Raw genomic sequence first — 18,831 nt, 5'->3', positions numbered from 1 at the left:
AGGATCTGTGCTGGAGCTGTATGTATTAGTTTAGTTGATTTGATTATTTAAATCTGGTAGCTAACTAAATAGTACTAATTTTGGTTTTTTTTCTTAAACCGGTATGGTGGAACCTCGCAAATTTGTTTTGTACTTGTTCACATCATCTCTAATTCACACTCCCTTCCCCCAGAATGTTTTCTTGGCAGGAAATAGCAATGCACAATAATGATCTCACACTGCTCCTCACTGCTGTAAAAAGTTGTCCAATGCAATACTTGGCTGGACACTAATGCAACAGCAACAAGGTAATCACTCAAATTTTCAAAGATTAACTAAAGGAAAACCAAGGAGAATTCTGTCCATTGGTCAAATCAGCTTTAGATTCCATCCTTTGTTTTTAAAAAGTACATTTTGGGGTGACCTTTGTCACCTTTTGTTTTGAATGGGTTCATTCTCTTTTGCTTAATCCAGCCAGCAGTCCATGCTATAGGGGTTCCACATGTTTGTGTATTATAAAGAATGCTAACTAATAATACTTACAGTTTAAGGATTTTATCAGTACCTGTGGTATTGGCTATCAGCAGGTAAAGTTAGTTAGGAAATTATTTAGTGCAGTAAGTCAAGTACTTTGGTAGGTATCAGCCAGATTCTATTAGCTGGAATTGCTGTTTTTAAGCCTGTTTTTTAAAAAAAGTTATTTTAAGGAACACTGTATCCATTTCCAATGTATATGGTGTTTGCACTGGACAGTTTCTTTTCATATTCCTGTACTGTATTATGTTGTTTTTTACTACATAAAAGCCAATCTCAAGTCTGGGTTTTCTGCACATTAATGAGTTCCACTCAGAAGACAATATCAGACTTTGTGCCACAGTGACCTCGGCCATAAAAACACTCGAAGTGAACCCAACCTAGGCACCAACTCACCAAAGAGCTTTCTGTAGAAGCAGTTTTCTCGCTCTCCCTGCACAGCTGTTGGTACAGAAAAGCCCCAGCAGTGCAGCTGGCAAGGCTGGACCCTGTGGGGGCCTCTGCCAGCACTGCAGGACCCATCCCATGGCCCATCCCATCTGGGATCTCAGCAGCCAGGCATCAGGGTGGCTTTGCACCACCCTGAGCTTCTGCCCTGTTTTCCTGCCTCTCAGTGGGGAACAGAGTCCCAGCCATGGCTCAGCACAGCCCCAGAGCAGGGAGCCCCAGGGGGATCCGGGAGTGGGATCCAGAGGGAAAGTGAGGCTCAGCCCAGCCCAGCCCAGCCCAGCCCAGCCCAGCCCAGCCCAGCCCTGTCCTGCTCCCCTAGACTCGCAGCAGGGTCGCTCTGGGCTACAGAACCCTCCAGCTTCCTCAGCACTGGCACAGGACAGACACAGCAAACACATCGGTGCCAGAAAATCAAATCGCCCTTAAATCTGCAGCTTCAGGCAGCACAGCTCCTCACCTTCTCTTTTTGCTACTGCTAATGACTACCCCAATGTACTCCCAAGATTATTCTAGCACTTAAGAAAACCCCACATCCATATTCCCCAGATGTGGCACTTATAATTTACAAAGCCTGGAGTAAAGCAAAAAAGTTCAATTCCTTCACTGCTAATTGCCATGAGCAAACACCAGATCAAACACACTTTAGCACAAGTTGTATTAAAAACACAATAGATGTGCTAATTATGTTATAATGAAAGCCATTTTTCCATAGAAAGAATTTGATTAAACAGCTACTTGCAACTTGTGGGAGAGAATCTCACAAAGGTTTCCATCATTCATTTAATTAATATGCACTTTAATCTCTTATCCCTAAAAATATATCAGAAAGTATTATTTTATTATATTCAGATCCAGAAGTTCATGCCATTTAATAAAGGTTTTTTTACTCCCACCCCGTTAGAACTTTTTATGAAGCAATGGCTTGTGATGAGAATCCTTGATATGTATCAAAGCAGCAATGAAAAGCTGTTTGAACGTGAACACCTGGCACACAGTGGCACATCCCAGGTAGGGCAGGTGACCTAAGGTCCCCTGATCAAGGCAAATTTACAGTCAGTGAAAGAAAGAATTATTCTATGATTTATTATCCTATCGCAGTCCGATGTCACTGCAACAGCAAACCCAGCGAAAACAGAAGGACTGGTTATCAAAGGAAAATCAAATCATAATTTCTGAGCTCTTGTCCTTCTAGAAGTGCACCCTTCCCTTTCCTCCTTTCAGCAACAAGGGTTTGGAACAGCCCCAGGAGGGCCCAGCCAGCCTGGCAGTGACACCCTGGAATTGTCACCCTGCCAGGACTGACCACAGGGGAAGGCTTGCAAAGCCTCACTGGTTTTTGGAGCTCAGAGTTCAGGGCACAGATCCACCTCTATACATTTATTTTACATCTTTTCACACCCAAGCATGTGTCACAGGCAGGGGAACTGCTCTGATGGCAGTGAATATGGTGATATACTCTCTTATTTGGCTAGAAATAATACTTACACTATTTTTCATTACATTTCAGGTGCGGTTAGGACAAAATTAAATAATCACCATCTTTTCTGGACTATTCTTCCTTTTTCTTTCTTTAATAAATGTTTCAAGTGTGAGAGAGTAAGAAATAAAACTCTGATGCCTTTACTTCACAAACTTTCTGGAATTAAATCCATCATCAAGGTGATATCTTTCCCACTGAAATCTTCCCAATCTCAGTGTACCACAAGTCATCAAGTCCTACCAGGAAATGAATGAGAGTCTGATCAGATCACGGTGGAAGATTTAGGCTGAATCTTGTCCATAGAAAATATATAATAGGAACAAAACAGCAAAGACACTCTCACAGACTGCATCAGAAAAAGGAAAAAAAAAAAAAAAAAGGAAAATTAAAAAACACCAGAAAAGCACTTTTAGGAGCAATAAATAGGCACGGATCTTTGCTGACCTCTCTCATCTTCCTGACTTTGTTGCTGCCTAACCTAAAGGAAAAGGGAAAACCAAAACCAGCATTTCCTTCCACTTTCCCTCGGTGAGGAGCTGTCCCACCTGCTTCCCCTCAAGGCTCTCTTAATTCATCCAGTCAACCCCTTCATCAATGCCACAAGCAGTCCGAAATCCCTGCAACTTTTTAATTCCTCATTAAAAAAGAGCCTCCACTTGAAAGCCGGCGCTCGGGGTGAAGTCACCAGAACAAGCAGAACAAAGCAGGACAGAGCTCCCCGGGCAAACACATCCAGCAAACACAACCCCGGCAAGCTTTGCCAAAAAGTCACAGCCAGCCGGGCTGCAAATGGTCCCAGGAGCTCTTGTGGCACCTCGGGAGCCCAAGGCCTGGCCTGCAATGCCCCTCCAAGCCAGGGCATTCCCAAACAGGGAGGGTCAAAGGCGGCTCTGACCCCACAGAGCGCAGGGCAGACGGAGCCCAGGGACAGCCCCACGGACTGCTCTGAGCTGGGGCACTGCAAAGAGCCTGGAACGCCAGCCCCAGCTCCAGCACTCGAAAACGGCTTCTATGAACAGCGGTCCAGGCTTCCCTCTTCGCCCTAAAACACCCGAAAATGCCAAAGGCCTGAGCTGCACTTGGTGTGTCCCACGGCACTGATGTGTGCAATGCAGGCTGGTGCCTCGGCACTTCAGGGAACTTCAGCACCGGGACACTGCCCTTTATCCTGAGATCCTGATCTTGGCCCCAGGACGCTGCACTCTGTTCTTTACCCCTTTATTTATTTATTCATTTATTTATTCCTTTATCCCTACACGATTTGCGGCGCCGCCGCAGCAGCGCGGGCGGCAATGACCGCTGGTGACCGCCAGATGGAGCCCGATGGCAGCGCTGGGCACGGCCGCGCCCGGCACTTCCCGATGGATCCCCGAGGGATCCCAGATGGATCCCCGAGGGATGCTCCGATGGATCCCCGAGGGATCCCCGAGGGATGCTCCGATGGATCCCCGAGGGATCCCCGAGGGATCCCAGATTGATCCCCGAGGGATGCTCCGATGGATCCCTAATGGATGCCCACTGGATCTCAAATGGATCCCTCTTGGATCCCCAGTGCATTCTTGCTGGATCCCCACTGGATGCCCCCTGGATTCCAAATGGATCCCCGCTGCATTCCCATTGCTGCCTCATGGATGCCTGCTCTTGATTCTGTTTTGCCTTGAATGAGAACATTTGTTTACAAGCACCCACCTTATCCACCAGTTATAATTTGTTAATTATTTCTATGTTATAATCAAACCTCCCTTGTACACACACTGGCCATTGGGTGTTGTTTACCTCAATTCACCCCAAGGAGGTTATTAAGGGAAAAGAAATGTCAGGTACTCTTCCTCAGAGAGGTGTTGTAAGAAACCATTTATTTCAAATTACAAAAACAGGGCTGTCTTTTGGGGGAAAAAAAAATGAAATTTCTTCTATGAAGCAGCAGCAAAGTGGGAAATGAGGGAAACAGCCATATTTTAGCTGAACAGAACTAACACAGTAAAGCTGATGGAAAACCTAAAAACACAAAGGGAATTGGCTCATGCTCTGTTCCTGATTGGTATATGATCATTTCAGAGCTGCAAGTCCACAGCATTCGACAAAGCATAATGCAGAAACAATACTCATGTTTAAATATTAAAAATACCAAACCAGACTTAAGGAGATGATTTTTGATCCAACAGTCACAGGCTTCTATAAACGGTGTTGCCTGTTAGGCGAGTTCAGTATTTGGTCCCGGTTTTCTTCATACTTCTCTATCATTTTCTGCATGTCATGGTCAGCTCCAATAACCTTGGAAAGAAGAACACTGCAAATAACTGACACCATAAAACTTGGTTTCTTTTGAGTAGAACAGAACAGAACTCCCAGTGCAGCCAAACTGGGATACTCCTAGGGATCTGCCCAATCTGCTTTCTGCTGGGAATTTGGCATTCCCTGAAAAGCTACACAGATGATCCTGCAAGCAACCCCAGTGAACAGCCCCTCAAATTCCACTGCAGAGATGGCAGACCCCACTTTAATGCCATACACTAACAGTTGTCAAGTTTGTCAGAGGTTGTCCTTCTCCAAAGGCCATCAGAAATGCAGATTTATTTACTTTTACCACTAAACAATGCTCCTGTTATTTGGAAAGCACAATCTCCCACATGGCTAATTGGTTAAAATAATACTCACAAGTACTGGGCAGGAGACTTCAAACAGTGCACGTTTAATGAGCCACTCTTCATAGAGCTCGTGAATAGCTTCTAAATATTCCTAGAAAAGAGGCACTGGAATAACACAAATGCCTAGGGATGACACACACATTGCAATCTTTATCCATTTGGGAAGTAGTTAAGAGACACATATAAAAGCCTGCAACACGCACCTTCCGCTAACAAAAAAAAAAAAGCATCAGAAGGTTTTGAGAAAAATTAATTCCCAGTACAAAGTTTAACTCCAGGAAGACCTCAAAGACATAGCTTACAGGAGCACAGGGTTCTCAGCTCCTTTTAAGATCAAGCAACCACGAGTCTCTCCCACAGGTAAAATGTGGTTCAAGGTTTCACAGGGAAAAATACAACAAGGTAAGGACAAAAAGGGCAAGGCTGCAAAGAATATGTACAGGAGGCACTTCCTGTGACAATACATTTCTCTAAAATTCCCACTTCACTTTCTCGTAACTCAGTTTCCTCTAAAAGCTCTTTTGCCTGTCAGCTGTTTTTTTTTTCTTCACAGAGACCACTTTACATGGCTCATTCATAACTGCTCCCCTCCTCTTCAGCAGAGCTGCAAAATAACACAAGGGCTCTTCAAATTCATCACAGGAGGATTTATTCTCAAGGCAAAGTTTCACATAGCCCAAAATTTAGCTCTTTGCACAGGTCTTCAACTGACAATTGCTCCTCTTGAGCCACCTACCCAGAGCTGCAGAGGGAACTGCATTTCTGTCTGGTCAGGCTTCCTTAGAAGCCTTGGGGCATAGAGGGCCATGCTGTAAATTGGCACAGAAAGTCACTGTTCCACCCACCACAGTTTGTTTTATAAAGCAGATTCCCAAGCTCACGATTTTCGAGGAGTTGATTCTTTTCAGCCCCAGCAGAGACACTTTTCATGCACAATCCTGGTGAGAGCAGACAACAAAGTGCCCCCAGAAATCTCAGCACCTGCAAGCCCAGGAATCCGTGCTTCACCTGGGTGATTTTGTGCCATATAATGGTACAAAGGCAATTGACTTTTACATCCTGGAGAAGATTACCAGTTGATTAATACTGCACCTAAAGTCAGCTACAGTGCACTGACTACTACAGCAGAACACCTGGGAGAGTCAGTGTGCATGACAGATCATTTTTAAAAATAAATGAAAATTCAATATTCAGCGTTTAGTTTGCAGTGGGAACAGCTGCACCACACTTTGGCAATAGACTCGGGATACAGTTTTAGTATTTAGACTGAAATAATTCTGTTTTCAAAGTTCCTTGTTAGCACATATATCAGAGGAAGTCCTTACCAGGGGTATGACTTTTTCCTCTTCCCTGCATCGTGTCTTTAGCCTCTCATAACAAACTTTAGGAGATGTCTGCAAATAAACTGCAGGAACAAAAATTTTAATAGTTATGTTCAAGGATCAGCTTTAAAAGCAAAGAAACTCACTTCACAGACCATAGAAGGGAAGGATCCTGGCTTGAGTACCACCACTGGACCTCTGCTTTGGCACCAGCAGGAACCACCCACAAACCCAAGCTGCCTGATGGTGTTTACTTTTATAGTGAATAATGGGATTATTTATGAGCCAAGAAACAAGAATTATTTTTTTTCTCCCAGAAAGGAGACCCACCAACAAACAGAGCCCTCTAGATCCATAAGGATGTTACCTATCAAATCAACTGAAACATCAGTGTTGTTCTGGATCCAGTCAAACCATTCACTTAGGACAGCATAATCCACCTCTGGCATTTTTCCACTGCACAAACACAAGAGGCATCGCTCACTGAGCAGCATACAGAGATCAACTCCAAACTCTCATTTTGTTCACCTGACCAGAATCCCTCCCCATTTACTCCAACATCTGTGAAAAGAAGGCCAACATTATGCCCACCCAAACTGAAGGCCACAAAACCCATTGTTTATAAAACAGAAAGACCAGGTCTTTTCCCTTTTTCTTTTTTTGAGTACTCAATGGTATTTATTGCTCAGGTTCTCTTTATCAGCATCAGTTCAAATCTGCCCCAGGGCATGTCACCAGAAAGGCTGGATTTACTGAGCAGCATCAACAATTCCTTACAGAAACCTCAGTAAAAGGCAGCAAAAATATAAGGTCAATGTGTCATTAAGTTTACTCCCACTGTAAGAAGTATTTCTTACAGGAGTAAGGAGTAGTGAAATATCCAATATGCTTAACTGGAACTCTGAACTCGGAGCACAGAACGTTGGAGACAAATATCTCAAAAGTTATCTCAGCAGCAATAATAAAGTATCTGACAACTCCAGTAAAAGGGAGTTACTGAGGACATGTTAAGAATAACATACTCTGTTTTTAGAAGTGTATCAATTTTCACTTATTACCATATTCCTGATTGTCAAATATTACTAATTTTACAGTGTCCTCTCTTCAAAACTGGTGACAGTAACACATACTCCCTAGTCTTTCCTAAACGCTTCTGCAGCAGAAATATCTTTAAAAAGATGGAGTTGGGAGGCTCCTGTGCTCTCCAGCTGAATGATTAAGACCAGTTACGCCATTTGAAATAGGACTGAAGAAAAATATTCCACCGATTTCTAAACCTGTCCCCTGGTAACTTGCTTTGACCACTGGCAAAACTGAGCAAAAGTAATAAAGACATTTCCCTAAATATGGAGAAAAGCAAAATCCCTGTCCCTGTTTGTACCACCTCGCCTCTTGGTCTACCACCCAGAAATGGGCTAACACTGGTCACTGCTGCTCTTCTAATACATCAATTCTGGGTAGCAGGGATCTACATCCGCCAAACTCTGATCGTGCTACTTTTCTCCAGGATAGATGGGGGAAGCAGGAAGGTTGGAAGAATCTGGAAGTAAGAAAAACTCCACTGTTCTTACCCTGAAAGACAGACACATGCAAGTCAATTCTGCATTGACCTACCCTGCAGACAACACACCTCTGCTTTCCCTGGGGAATCCTGGGAGGACTCTGGCTCAAGATACGTAAAGATCCAGGGAATAGAAAAGACACAAAATGGTGTTTACATTTCCTAAGTTTGCTGACATTTGGCACCTACCAAGTCATGGATTCAGAGGCATAGTAAACTGCAGTGCTTGCCTACAGCACACCCTGCACACTCATGTGCACACATTTAAAACCCACCCATCACAGCCAGATTGATTCGTTTTTTAATATGCCACAGAATAGCTACTCCCATACATTCCCCAGTTATTCCTTGTTTCATTTATGATCCTTTTACACATCCTTTTCTTTTGGCTTGCTGTTGGTACTATCAGCTGCCTCCTAGCTTGCTGTAGCAAAACAAAGCAAATCCTTTTTTCCAACATTTTAAAAAGTGCTGAAACCACAAAACATCTTAGGCGCCCTTAAAATTGTTGGTATTGTTACATTAATTCACAGAGTTTACACAAACAGATTTAGCCTCATAACTACTAAGTCTTTGAGAAAAAAGCATTTTGACTACAAGGAAAAAAGAAGTCAGTAACTAAAAATGAGGATATTCCAGGCCGCTTGCATTATGTGGACTGGGATGAATAATGTGAGTCTCTCCCCACTTACAAAGGCATTTCCGTGGCAGACAGCTGCTCACGCAGCATGGATGACACCTCGTGGCACAAACTGGGTTTGTCCTTCAAGGCCACTGAAAAACCCACTAAAACCCATCTGTCACACACATACACTCCTCGACAGAAGGAGCATTCCAAGCAAAGAAACAAACCCCTGATTCCTGCACTATTTCAGTTACCTTGGGGTGAGTGAGTTACACCTAGGACACATAATAGGTGATTCTTCTTTCTTTACTCACAGCCTACCAAGGCTCGCAGTCTATTGCGATCCTGTCAATCCTGATTCTGAGCAAGAGCACAGAACTTCAGTCCCTGCTTGCAAGAAATGCCAATCCTGGATGCCAGGCTGGATAACACTGCCCAGTTCTCTCCCTCCTGCAGTCTTACGCTTTATATTCTTGTGGGGTTTTTACCTGTTCAGCACGTGTTTGATTCAAGCAAGATTTGGGTATTCAGCTGGAGAGCAGATAACTTCAACAGATGGTGTCTAAATAATACTGAGTAATATAAATAAATATTCAGAAGCACTGCTGAAAAAGGTTTTCCAGAGCCTTACAGGAAGTGGGCAGCACATGCCATACCAAACATACTGCCACTCCAACACAGAACGGGCAGATTTCACAGGCCCCTTAAATGCACATTACCAAAGAAATTATCATTTGATTACAGATATATTTAAAATAATTAATCCAAGAAAGTCAAGCAGAAAATCACATCCCATACCTTCGATACAGGTTTTCCACAAAAATGTGTTTTGCACTGTGAATCGATCGCTCCATCATCCTTACAGGGGAAATCTGCAACAGAAAACTGGACTCTGTACGTTTTCATGCTCATTTCTTTTCACACTCATATGGCACATATGAAACACAGTTTTCAGATCTTGTGAGAAACAACCTTACTGGGAGGGTGGGAGCCACAAAACAAACAAGGACTCCTGTTCTTACTCTAATTTGTTACTCAGACACCAGTTCAAAACTAAGCGCTCAGCATTCAGCTGAGCACTGGAAGGTAACTCAGGGTACAAAAAGGCAGCAACCCACTTGGGATTTGCAGAACTATGGGAACTATTGCTCCCCAGATTGCTGCCCCATCCCATGCATTGCTGGGTCACAGCACAGGGCTGACATCAGACACATTCAATAAACGAAACAGGACTTTTAAAAGAAATAATTGCAGCTGACAGATCCAGCCCTGCATGTGTTCCACCAGCACTCCATGCTGGAGCAGGGAGATCATCTGATACTCTTGGGCCTGCAGAGCAACTTCTCACCCAGGTTTCTGCACATTAACAAAGCACAAATGGCTCCAAAAAGGCTCAAATAACAAAAAGGCTCTGACTGAAATACAGGGAAATCCTCAGGAATTCTTGAATGAACTTCTGCTCCAACAGAACAGGATTTCTACTGTCTTGGAAAAACACCTCTTCCAAAAACCTAATGATTATATATGCCACTTTCAGATTTGGCACTGCTAAAAGTTTGCCCCAACGCAAACTCAGAAAACGGAACGTAAGAACATTCAGTAAAATATAAGCTTGGCATCTAAGACCAGGTTTTGTAATCAGGGAATGGAAGACAGCATAGAATGAAACAAAAGGTGTTGGAAAGAGAAAAGAATGAAGAAATCTTGATAAAAGGTAGGATGTGATATTTTATATTTAAAAAAAAATAATAAAATTACAAGGAGAAAAAGGATGTAAACCTGAAAAAGGAATAGAAAATAGAAGTATTTTGTATATACAAAAGCAGCAATGGCCATATTTGTACTAGACAGCACGGAGCAGTACTATGAGTTCTAACATGAGATTACTTGGTGTTTGCCAAAGATTTGAAATAATGAAATTACAGACAAGTTCACGGCCACAAAATGAGGAAGAGATTTGTGCAAGCCTAGCTCTGGGGGGTGTGCCCAACCAGCAGGATCGGTTTGGGGAAGTTGTGAGCAGGCAGGAGGCAGAGGTTTTATCCCCAGAGCACACGCAGGGGACACCAATGTCTGCACCACACAAGTTCCTACTTGCTGCAAGAACAAAGGATGAACACACACAGCATCCTAACTCTTGCATACAAGGTTAAAAGGATTTAGCACTCATAACCACATCTAATTACTCTCAAAATTAAAAGAGGTTTCCTTACCATGGGCCTTGTGTGCTGCTCCAGCATGGTCAGCTGGACATAGCTCTGCAGAGTTATCCCCCACCTTGAAGCATCCTGGTACATTAAGCCCTGGGGTCAGAGATAGAAGCAGGACAGATGAGCATTTGTTAGGACAAACACTTCTTAAGAAGTTGGGTATTAGGAAGCTTTTGCCCTACAACAGCATTGCTCTAAGTGCACTAAAACATCAGGTTTGACAAGTGATCATTTGCTCTCCACAATGGAGACGAAGAATTATGGCCCTGTACCTACAGAGTGGGAGGCTGCCTGAAGTCAGCAGGAATTAGTTACTCTGCACATGGAACAGCTGGAACCAAGTAATAACAAAAAACCTATCTACTACTCAGTTTTTGTGCATTGACAGACTCTCAGTACACCCAGTGCATCCAGAAATCATCCAGGGTTCTAAGTATGGTCTGGGCCTCAGAAAACACAGGCAGCTGTTCTTCCCAAAGGATCCTCACAGCAGCTCTCAGGTAGCTGTTCCACTTTCTAATTGCTACAATTCCACACACACACATAGAACTTACAAGCAACAATCCATCCTGCACAGCAGAGAAAGGCTCTCACTCAAAATAAAACATCATTCAGTGTCTGTTCGCTGAGGTGACAAGTTTTAAGGCAGCAGCACAGCTTCACACCACAGGTCTGACCTCCTCCTCTCCATTCCAAGATCAGACTTTCCCAGTGTTCCAAGGCCGCTCTGGTGTTGTGCAACACGAGCCCCACCCTTTCACCAACAATCCCAAAGGCATCAGCAACCCCCAGGAAGGGCAATTTACTGGTCCAGAGGGTCTGTGCTAACCAGCACGGTATTTGACACATGGTAGGGAAAGTATGGTTTGGGGTGTGTCCACACCACAGACTGCAGAGCCCGAGCACAGAGTCCTGCCTCTACCACCATGGGGTCTGTGCAGAGGGGCTGAGTCCCAAGCACAGCACTGACAGCAGGGACCTCTTCCAGCAGCCCAGCAGCTGGGACCCAGGGACATCCCTGGGGTGGAACACTTCCAAGAAGCCTTGGCCACCCAAGCCAACACAAGCCCTCAATACCTCGCTGGGTTGAATTTTCCTTATCTGCAGCAGCCACGGGATCACAGATTCTTACAGTGTTAAGGGGTTGGAAGGGACCATAAAAGATCATCCAGTGCCACCCCTGCCATGGGCAGGGACTGCCACACTCAGGGCTCACCTTGCTGGGAATTGCTTTAACTCACACCCCGCTGGACACCCAGTCCTTGACAAAACCACATTTTATATGCAATCTTTCTACTACATGCATGTCTTAATTGCAGTAGAAGCTCTTTTTCTGTGTGGAGCTTTAGTTTTTGCTGTGTAAGATTTGGATCACACCTCATGCAGCAGTTTTGCTGGCTGATAAAAAGCCATCACACATGTCTTGCTAGAAGAATAACCGCTGTAACTGCAGAAATAATTTCTGCCCCTTACCAGGATATTATGACCTTGAACATTCCTCCACTTGCTCAAGGGTTCCTTCAAAACCTGGTTAAAAAGAATTACTCCATGTTAAACACATCCTAGAGTCAAAATACTTAATGTGATCCTACAAATGTACAACTATTTTTAAGGAATACTTCTGTAGTAAATCACAGTATTCAGGACTTGTATTGGAAAGCTCATCCTTAAAATCCAGCACTGAATTCTGTGACACAACAGGTAATAATGAGCATTGCTAAAAATAGAAAAATGCCAATATCCAACGTCCTCTTAGCACTTTTAAACACTGATTCGATAAGCCCACCCCCTCACAAATTAATTCCTCAGAAAGTAACACCCGCCAACAAAGGAAGAGGATCAGATGGCTACCACATTCATGTTCATTTTATTTTTGTGTTCTAACAAAATGTATTCAAATATTTTATAAAATGAATCAGAAAAGCTTCTACACTGAATAGATAGAATCACGAGAGATCTGTCTGGTTCAAACAGGGTCTAAATCTGCAATAATACTGTACAGTCAGGCCTAGGAGAATCTCATCAGCCTGAACACTTAAGCAGCTACTTAAAAATGCTGCACTGTATGCAAATTAAAGTCTGTTATCCTTTGGATTAACAGTTAAGTACTTCATAAGGACAATTCCTGTTAAATTCCCAAATAACATCTGGCAAGCTAGCATTTCTAGGAGGACTCCTAAAACTTATTACCAAATGTGTTACCAGGTCTGCTGGGGAAACCATTAATAGCTGTTGTACAAAATCAACTGTTCGCTGAGGCTTGACCTTGATTTTGTTTAAAATACAAGCCTGCCCTTCCCCTCACCTGGTTCTAAGCAACATGAAATCAAATACCCCATCAGTCTAAGAAATCTCCTGAAACAGTTCTGACAGGCTTTCCTTCTTTTAAAAAAGCCATCTATTCTCTGGGACCTCTGTTACAGGACATGGGTATTGTTACAGAACAATTCTTTGCTTTGCTTTTACCGGACCCATCTAAGATTTCAGTGACATGAAATGGCAAATGGGCAAGTCCAAACGTGCCCATGCTCTGCAGGTTGCTGTTATTTTATAAAGGTACAAACTTCGATTCACAGGTTTTACTGGTATCTTGGCATCCACTACATACCACACGTGATCTACATTTCTCTGCTGCAATTTGACTGTAAAAAGTTGGGGTGGTGCCCCAGCAAGCCCCTGGCTCAGCCCCTGATGCTCCCTCCTCACACACCCAAGGACATGCTGTCTAAGACAATCAGCTGCTCAGGTAGGGAAATAAGGACAAAGAAATGCACACCCAGTACCTCAATGCTGGTAGTTTGTGCAAAATAATCCAGGCATGTTGTTTTTCCACTTGCAATGTTGCCCTCGATACAGATCTGGTGAAAAACAGAGTCACTACGAGACCCACACCGGGCAGAGCAGTGAACAGCGTGTTAGAAATGCACCCTGCCCATTCCAACGTGCCAGCTCCGTGCTGGGAAGAGAAGATTTCATGGGAAGGCACTGAGGATCCATTTGGATGGTGTCATTCTCCCAGACCACCACTTTTTCCCTCCCTGCTACCCGCACAGCCAGGCCCTGCCCTGCTTCTTCCAGCTTCCTTTCCCTCCCTCCCCAGGGCCCCAGGGGGTTCCAGACGGTCACCTGCTGCTCCTCACTCTGCCACAACCCACCCCAGAGACCTGACTCCCAACCTAAAATAAGTGCCAGTTGAAATAAGCATTTCAGCATCCGTTATATAGACAGCTGAAACCTTAAGAGGGTCACGCTTTTATTTTCAGAAACCTAAATAACTAAAATAAACTTAAGAGAATTTTTTTCAACTGTCTTGAAATAACTTGGAGCCCAGGGGGGTTACAGAAGGCTCCACATGCAACACTGAACCCAAACTGCCACCTGTCTTGACAGAAGCCCTCACAATTTTTGCATAGACCTCTCACAGTTTTATTACAACTTTTCAGCGTAGCCTTGCACAGAGCATGACCCAGTAACAGACCCAGCACTACACAGTGACACAGCTATGGCCTACAGCTGCCAATACACACGCACTCAAATTATAATGGAATTACAATCAAAGAGGCTGCACTTTTTGTTTTCTGAACAAAATGCAAATACTTACAGTTCTCTTTCTAGCATCCTTTTTTATCAGATGCTTATCTAGAATGGAAATAAGCAACAGTTAAAATCAAAGCGGTTTTCATAACTTAGTTATTCTGAGCCTCTTAATGCGAGACCCTCCGGGACATTTTTAGGTTGCCTCTGGCTTCATATGACTATTTTCTAAATTATCGACCATCAGGGTTTTAGGTAATTATTGGGTCATGTAACAGACGCATTGCAGCACTGACACAAGATTCAGCTGAAGTTGTCCACGGTCCCTGACACTGCCAAGAGTGCAACAATGAGCGCTCACGCTTCCACCGGATTTCTGCTACGTCTGCTGCTCCTCAGTGGGTTTGCACAGGGGAAAGATGAATTTTGGAAGGACCAGAATTGGAGCAGCCCACACTGGCCTCACAGTCCGGCGGGGAAAGGGTGAGGATTACAGAGCAGCTCCCAAACAAGCACCTTACGCTTCAACAAACGCAGTAAGAAACCTGCCCAAGCGCAAGCTGACATTAGACCCTTCACCCAGCCCAGCACGGCAGGAAGGCAGGGAAGGGAAGGGCTCGGCAGTGACACCCGGTCAGAGCTCCAGTCTGACCCCGCTCCTGCTCCCCCAAAGCCACTCCAGGGTCTGACCCCGAGCCCGGGTCTCATCCCCATCCCGCTCCCGCTGTCCCGGAGCCGCTCTCGGGTTACCCCCGCTCCCGCTGTCCCGCAGCCGCTCCAGAGCGTCCCGAGGGCCGGCGCAGAGCCGAAGCCGAGCCCAGGGGCGGCCACCCGGCCCGGCCCGGCCCGGCCCGTCCCCGCGGTGCCGCCCCGCACTTACGGCCGGCAGCGGCGGCGGCGCGAGGCGGGTGCGCTGAGGGGCCCGGGCCGGCACCGCCCGCGCCCCGCCGGGCCCGCGCCCAGGCCGCGCCCCGCCGCCACATAGCCCATCCCCGCCGCCGCCCGGAGCCGCGCCGGACCCGCTCCGGCCCGCCCCGGTCCTTCCGCCGCCGAGCCATCGCTTCCTCCCCTCGGCGCTCGGAGGCGGGGCCGCTGTAGGCGCTGAACCGGCCTCGCCAGCACCTATGGCGTCGGTCCCGGCATCTCCCCGGCTCCCGACGCCGTCCCGGGGTCCCGGTCCCGCCGCGCACCGCCGGGGCCGCCCGGCCGCCATGCTGAGGGTGGAGGTGGACCAGGCCTTCCTCCGCTCGCCGCGGGGCTTTCTGAAGATCGCCCGCACGGTACGGCCGGGGGCGGCCCCGGGGCCCGCGGGCAGGGCCCGGGCCGGCGCTGACCCACCCCCGTCCCCTCCTGTCCCGCAGCTGGTGGCGCTGGCCGCCTTCCTCTGCTTCATGGCGTCGGGGGCGCGCGAGGCCTACGCGGCGCTGGCCGGCATGGAGGTGGTGACCAATGCCCTGTTCCTGCTGCTCTACCTTGTGAAGCTCGACGCTCGGATTCGGTTCCTCTATTGGCCGCTGGCTGTGAGTACCCGTGAGCTCCGAGTACCAGTGTCCCCTGGCTATGGGTACCAGTGTCCCCTGGCTATGGGTACCAGTGTCCCCTGGCTATGGGTACCAACGTTCCCTGGCTGTCGTGGCCACTGGATGAACAGGAAGGATCACCTGTCCCAGGGGACATTGTCAGCTGGCTCAGTGATGGTTTCTGTACAGGTGAGGCAAGCCCCAGTGTCCTGTACAGGTTGAGGCAGTTTTTCCTAGGAGCGTTCTGTTCCATCAGTTCCTGGATGGCTGTGCTGGATCCGATCACAGCCCCTCCCAGCACGGGCACTGTTTGCCTTGCAGTGTAACACCTTCACATCACAAATTAGTCGCACAATTTCACTCAAATACTAACAAGTTCTCTTCTTACCTCCCATTTGTACAAATACACTCCCAGTGTATTTGCTGCTTCAGTCTCTCAGGTGTAACCAAGTTGCAAAAATTTGACACAGAAACAACAGAAGAAAGGTAAAATGAGGAAGTTTTACTATAAATGCTCTTTTTACCATCAAACCACTGGGTGTCAGTGCCCTCTCACACAGATATTGCTGTATCTCTGTTTTCATGGCACTCCAGCCGTTTTTAACCATCCCTTCTGTGTTGGGAACTCTCCAGGTTATCCTTCAGGCCTGCATTGCAGAATTAAATATTTTGCTTCCACTGGCTGTTTCAGGATGTTTTGAACTCGGTGCTTGCAGCATTGTTGCTCCTCGTTGTGTCCTTGTGTGCAATAATAATCAAGACCAACAAAGGGACATTGGCTGGAGGAGTAAGTAGGAACATTATTAATGAATTTCAGTTCTTAAAGTGCAGTGATTTGAGCCTCTTGGTACTCGCATTGTGGTAGGACCATGCAAACTGTCTTGGGAGAACACTCTCAGTAGTAGCAAATGATACATTCAGTGTATCTCGCTAAAAGAAATTAATCCTCAAGTCACTGGTAATTTAAAGATGTTACAAGACTTGGCATTATGGCAGAGAAGTACTGAAACACTGAAAATTTCTAGAGTTTTTAAGTAACCGATGTTTTCTACCATAGCCTGAAATCCTAGGTGGGAGAAACCCTAGCTCTATTAGGATTATCCAGTTTGGTTACACTACTTGAGAAAAAAAAGTCAACAGTCCTGCTAAAAACAGTTTAAACTTTTTAACATACACACTGGTACTTCCCTCCTGGTGTGTACATTGTTTTTTCTGACACAAACTGAGGAATTATGTCAGTTGAAAAGAGGTTTTGTTCATAGTATGATTGTAAGAATTTCGTGTTCTTAAGATGAAACCAGTTTATTAGTTGAGTAAGTGCTATTTTTAATTCAAATGGCAACTAATGTAATTAACCTTAATAAAAAATAAGGAGGGGAAGAAGCCCCTCAGTTTTGGAAGAGTCTAGAAGTACAAGGTAAGCTGAAATGTGACAAACAGCCAAAAGAAACCTAAAAGGTGCCACAGAGGTCTTTCAAACTCAGCTTAGGAGATGATGAGGGGGAAAACTAATGGCTTCACTGTCAATGGCACCCGAAGCAAAAAGGAGACTTGCTGATAGTGTGACTGTGCTGGAACAGAATTTATATTTTGAGTTGTGAAGTGCACCGAAATTAAAGGTGGGAACAGGCAGGAGAGTGAGCAGGTAGAGTGCACAAGTTTGGGTGGCACATGTGACATCTTCAGTGCTGGGAGGGACAGAATCACCCCCAGCCTGTTCTCCTGAGGCACAAACTGCCTTGAGCTGTGCTCTCCCAGGAGCTCTCCTGAGAGTAACTCTCCTGATCAGGTAATTCAGTGTTTGCATAAAAAAACCCTTAGTGCATGTGGGATGGGGCTGAAGGGCAGGAGCTGAGTGAGTTAACTCAGTGGCTCTTCTGCAAACACATTTTTCTATTTACCTGCCCGAGGTAGTCTGGTTTTTATTTAGTACGTGTTCTTCAGTTTGGAATGTGTTTCCCATTCAGAGCTTCAGAGGAGAAGAGAATTTTCCTGCTGGGCTTGTTTCTACCAATACTGACTTTTCTCAGGGCCAGCAGTCCCATTAATTAAGCAACCTTTAAAGGGACAGAGGGCTTTCATTTAGGATAAAAGCATTGCCTGGCATAATGCAGCATTAGCTTAGCTTTCAAGGAGAGCACCACACTATCTCCAAGGCCTGACACAAACATCAAACAGAGCAGGCTGCAGCTCTCTGAAAGGCTGATGGGATGAAAATGTGGGTGTTATTTAATTTATCAGCTGTCTCAAATCACACACGTTTTCAAGGCCAGCATCAAGTTAGGAAGATGTGTTTACAGCTACCTTGATGAGTCACTACAGTAAAAGCTTGAGATTGATTGGAGGAACTAATTTTATGGTAATTTTTGTAGGTGTTGGGTCTTACATTGCTTGCTCTCTACCTTGTCGACGTCATTCTTCTTTGGAAGAAGATTAGCCTTGATAAAGCAAGAGGAGGGAGTGCTCCTGCCAAATAAGATTGGCGTGTTAGTGAAAGAATGAGTTGTCCATTCTGTTTACCCACTCTCTTTTAAAGAATTTGTATTTTCACATGCTCAGTTTTAAATTTCCTGTGCACTGATGTTTCTGCAAGTATCATTCATAAGGTTTCATACTGTTCCAAATGCAGTTTCAGCGTTGCAATTTCACCAGTTAAAGCTGCAGAGAAAATTCATGTTTTTCTAAACTGAATTACGTTTTTACTGTATGAAAATAATTTTCATGGTTGTCTTGTTTAATAAAAAAAATACAAACGGGTTTAAGTGCATTATTTAATCTTATTTATTTTCTAAGTGTAAAAAAAGTACATTAGAGTAAACGTACATTTTAAAGTGAAGTAAAAATGTAATGAGCCAGTAAGCCATCCTTCGGAAAGATTTTCCTGTGCCGTGTGAGTTGCATGTTAAAGCATTCGCCGAGGCATTTGGATGCTGAAATTTCGGCCTCGAGCGGGGTTTGGCCTCCAGCA

The 18,831-nt window shown here is 45.3% G+C and overlaps 2 protein-coding genes across 2 annotated transcripts; one reads left to right on the top strand and one right to left on the bottom strand.

Annotated features, from left to right (window-relative positions):
- Positions 1–4,289: 4,289 nt before the first annotated feature.
- Positions 4,290–15,340, bottom strand: LOC134048379 (thymidine kinase 2, mitochondrial-like). Its single transcript, XM_062500114.1, has 10 exons — positions 15,224–15,340; positions 14,411–14,448; positions 13,593–13,667; positions 12,283–12,336; positions 10,813–10,902; positions 9,398–9,471; positions 6,781–6,869; positions 6,417–6,496; positions 5,102–5,182; positions 4,290–4,717 (listed from the first exon to the last, which is right to left on the bottom strand). The coding sequence occupies exons 1-10, from the start codon at positions 15,324–15,326 to the stop codon at positions 4,619–4,621; spliced, it is 783 nt and encodes a 260-aa protein (XP_062356098.1). The 5' UTR covers positions 15,327–15,340; the 3' UTR covers positions 4,290–4,618.
- A 115-nt stretch (positions 15,341–15,455) lies between these two features.
- Positions 15,456–18,611, top strand: LOC134048309 (chemokine-like factor). The gene is made up of 4 exons (XM_062500013.1): positions 15,456–15,623; positions 15,705–15,863; positions 16,555–16,650; positions 18,236–18,611. Exons 1-4 carry the CDS (start codon positions 15,468–15,470, stop codon positions 18,338–18,340), a joined length of 516 nt encoding a protein of 171 aa, XP_062355997.1. The 5' UTR covers positions 15,456–15,467; the 3' UTR covers positions 18,341–18,611.
- The last annotated feature ends 220 nt before the right edge of the window (positions 18,612–18,831 follow it).

The sequence above is a fragment of the Cinclus cinclus genome, chromosome 11 (genome assembly GCF_963662255.1).
Source record: "Cinclus cinclus chromosome 11, bCinCin1.1, whole genome shotgun sequence".
In the NCBI taxonomy this organism is placed as follows: domain Eukaryota; kingdom Metazoa; phylum Chordata; class Aves; order Passeriformes; family Cinclidae; genus Cinclus; species Cinclus cinclus.
The sequence above is the reverse complement of the archived record's forward strand: the minus strand, read 5'-3'. Positions and strand labels throughout refer to the sequence as shown.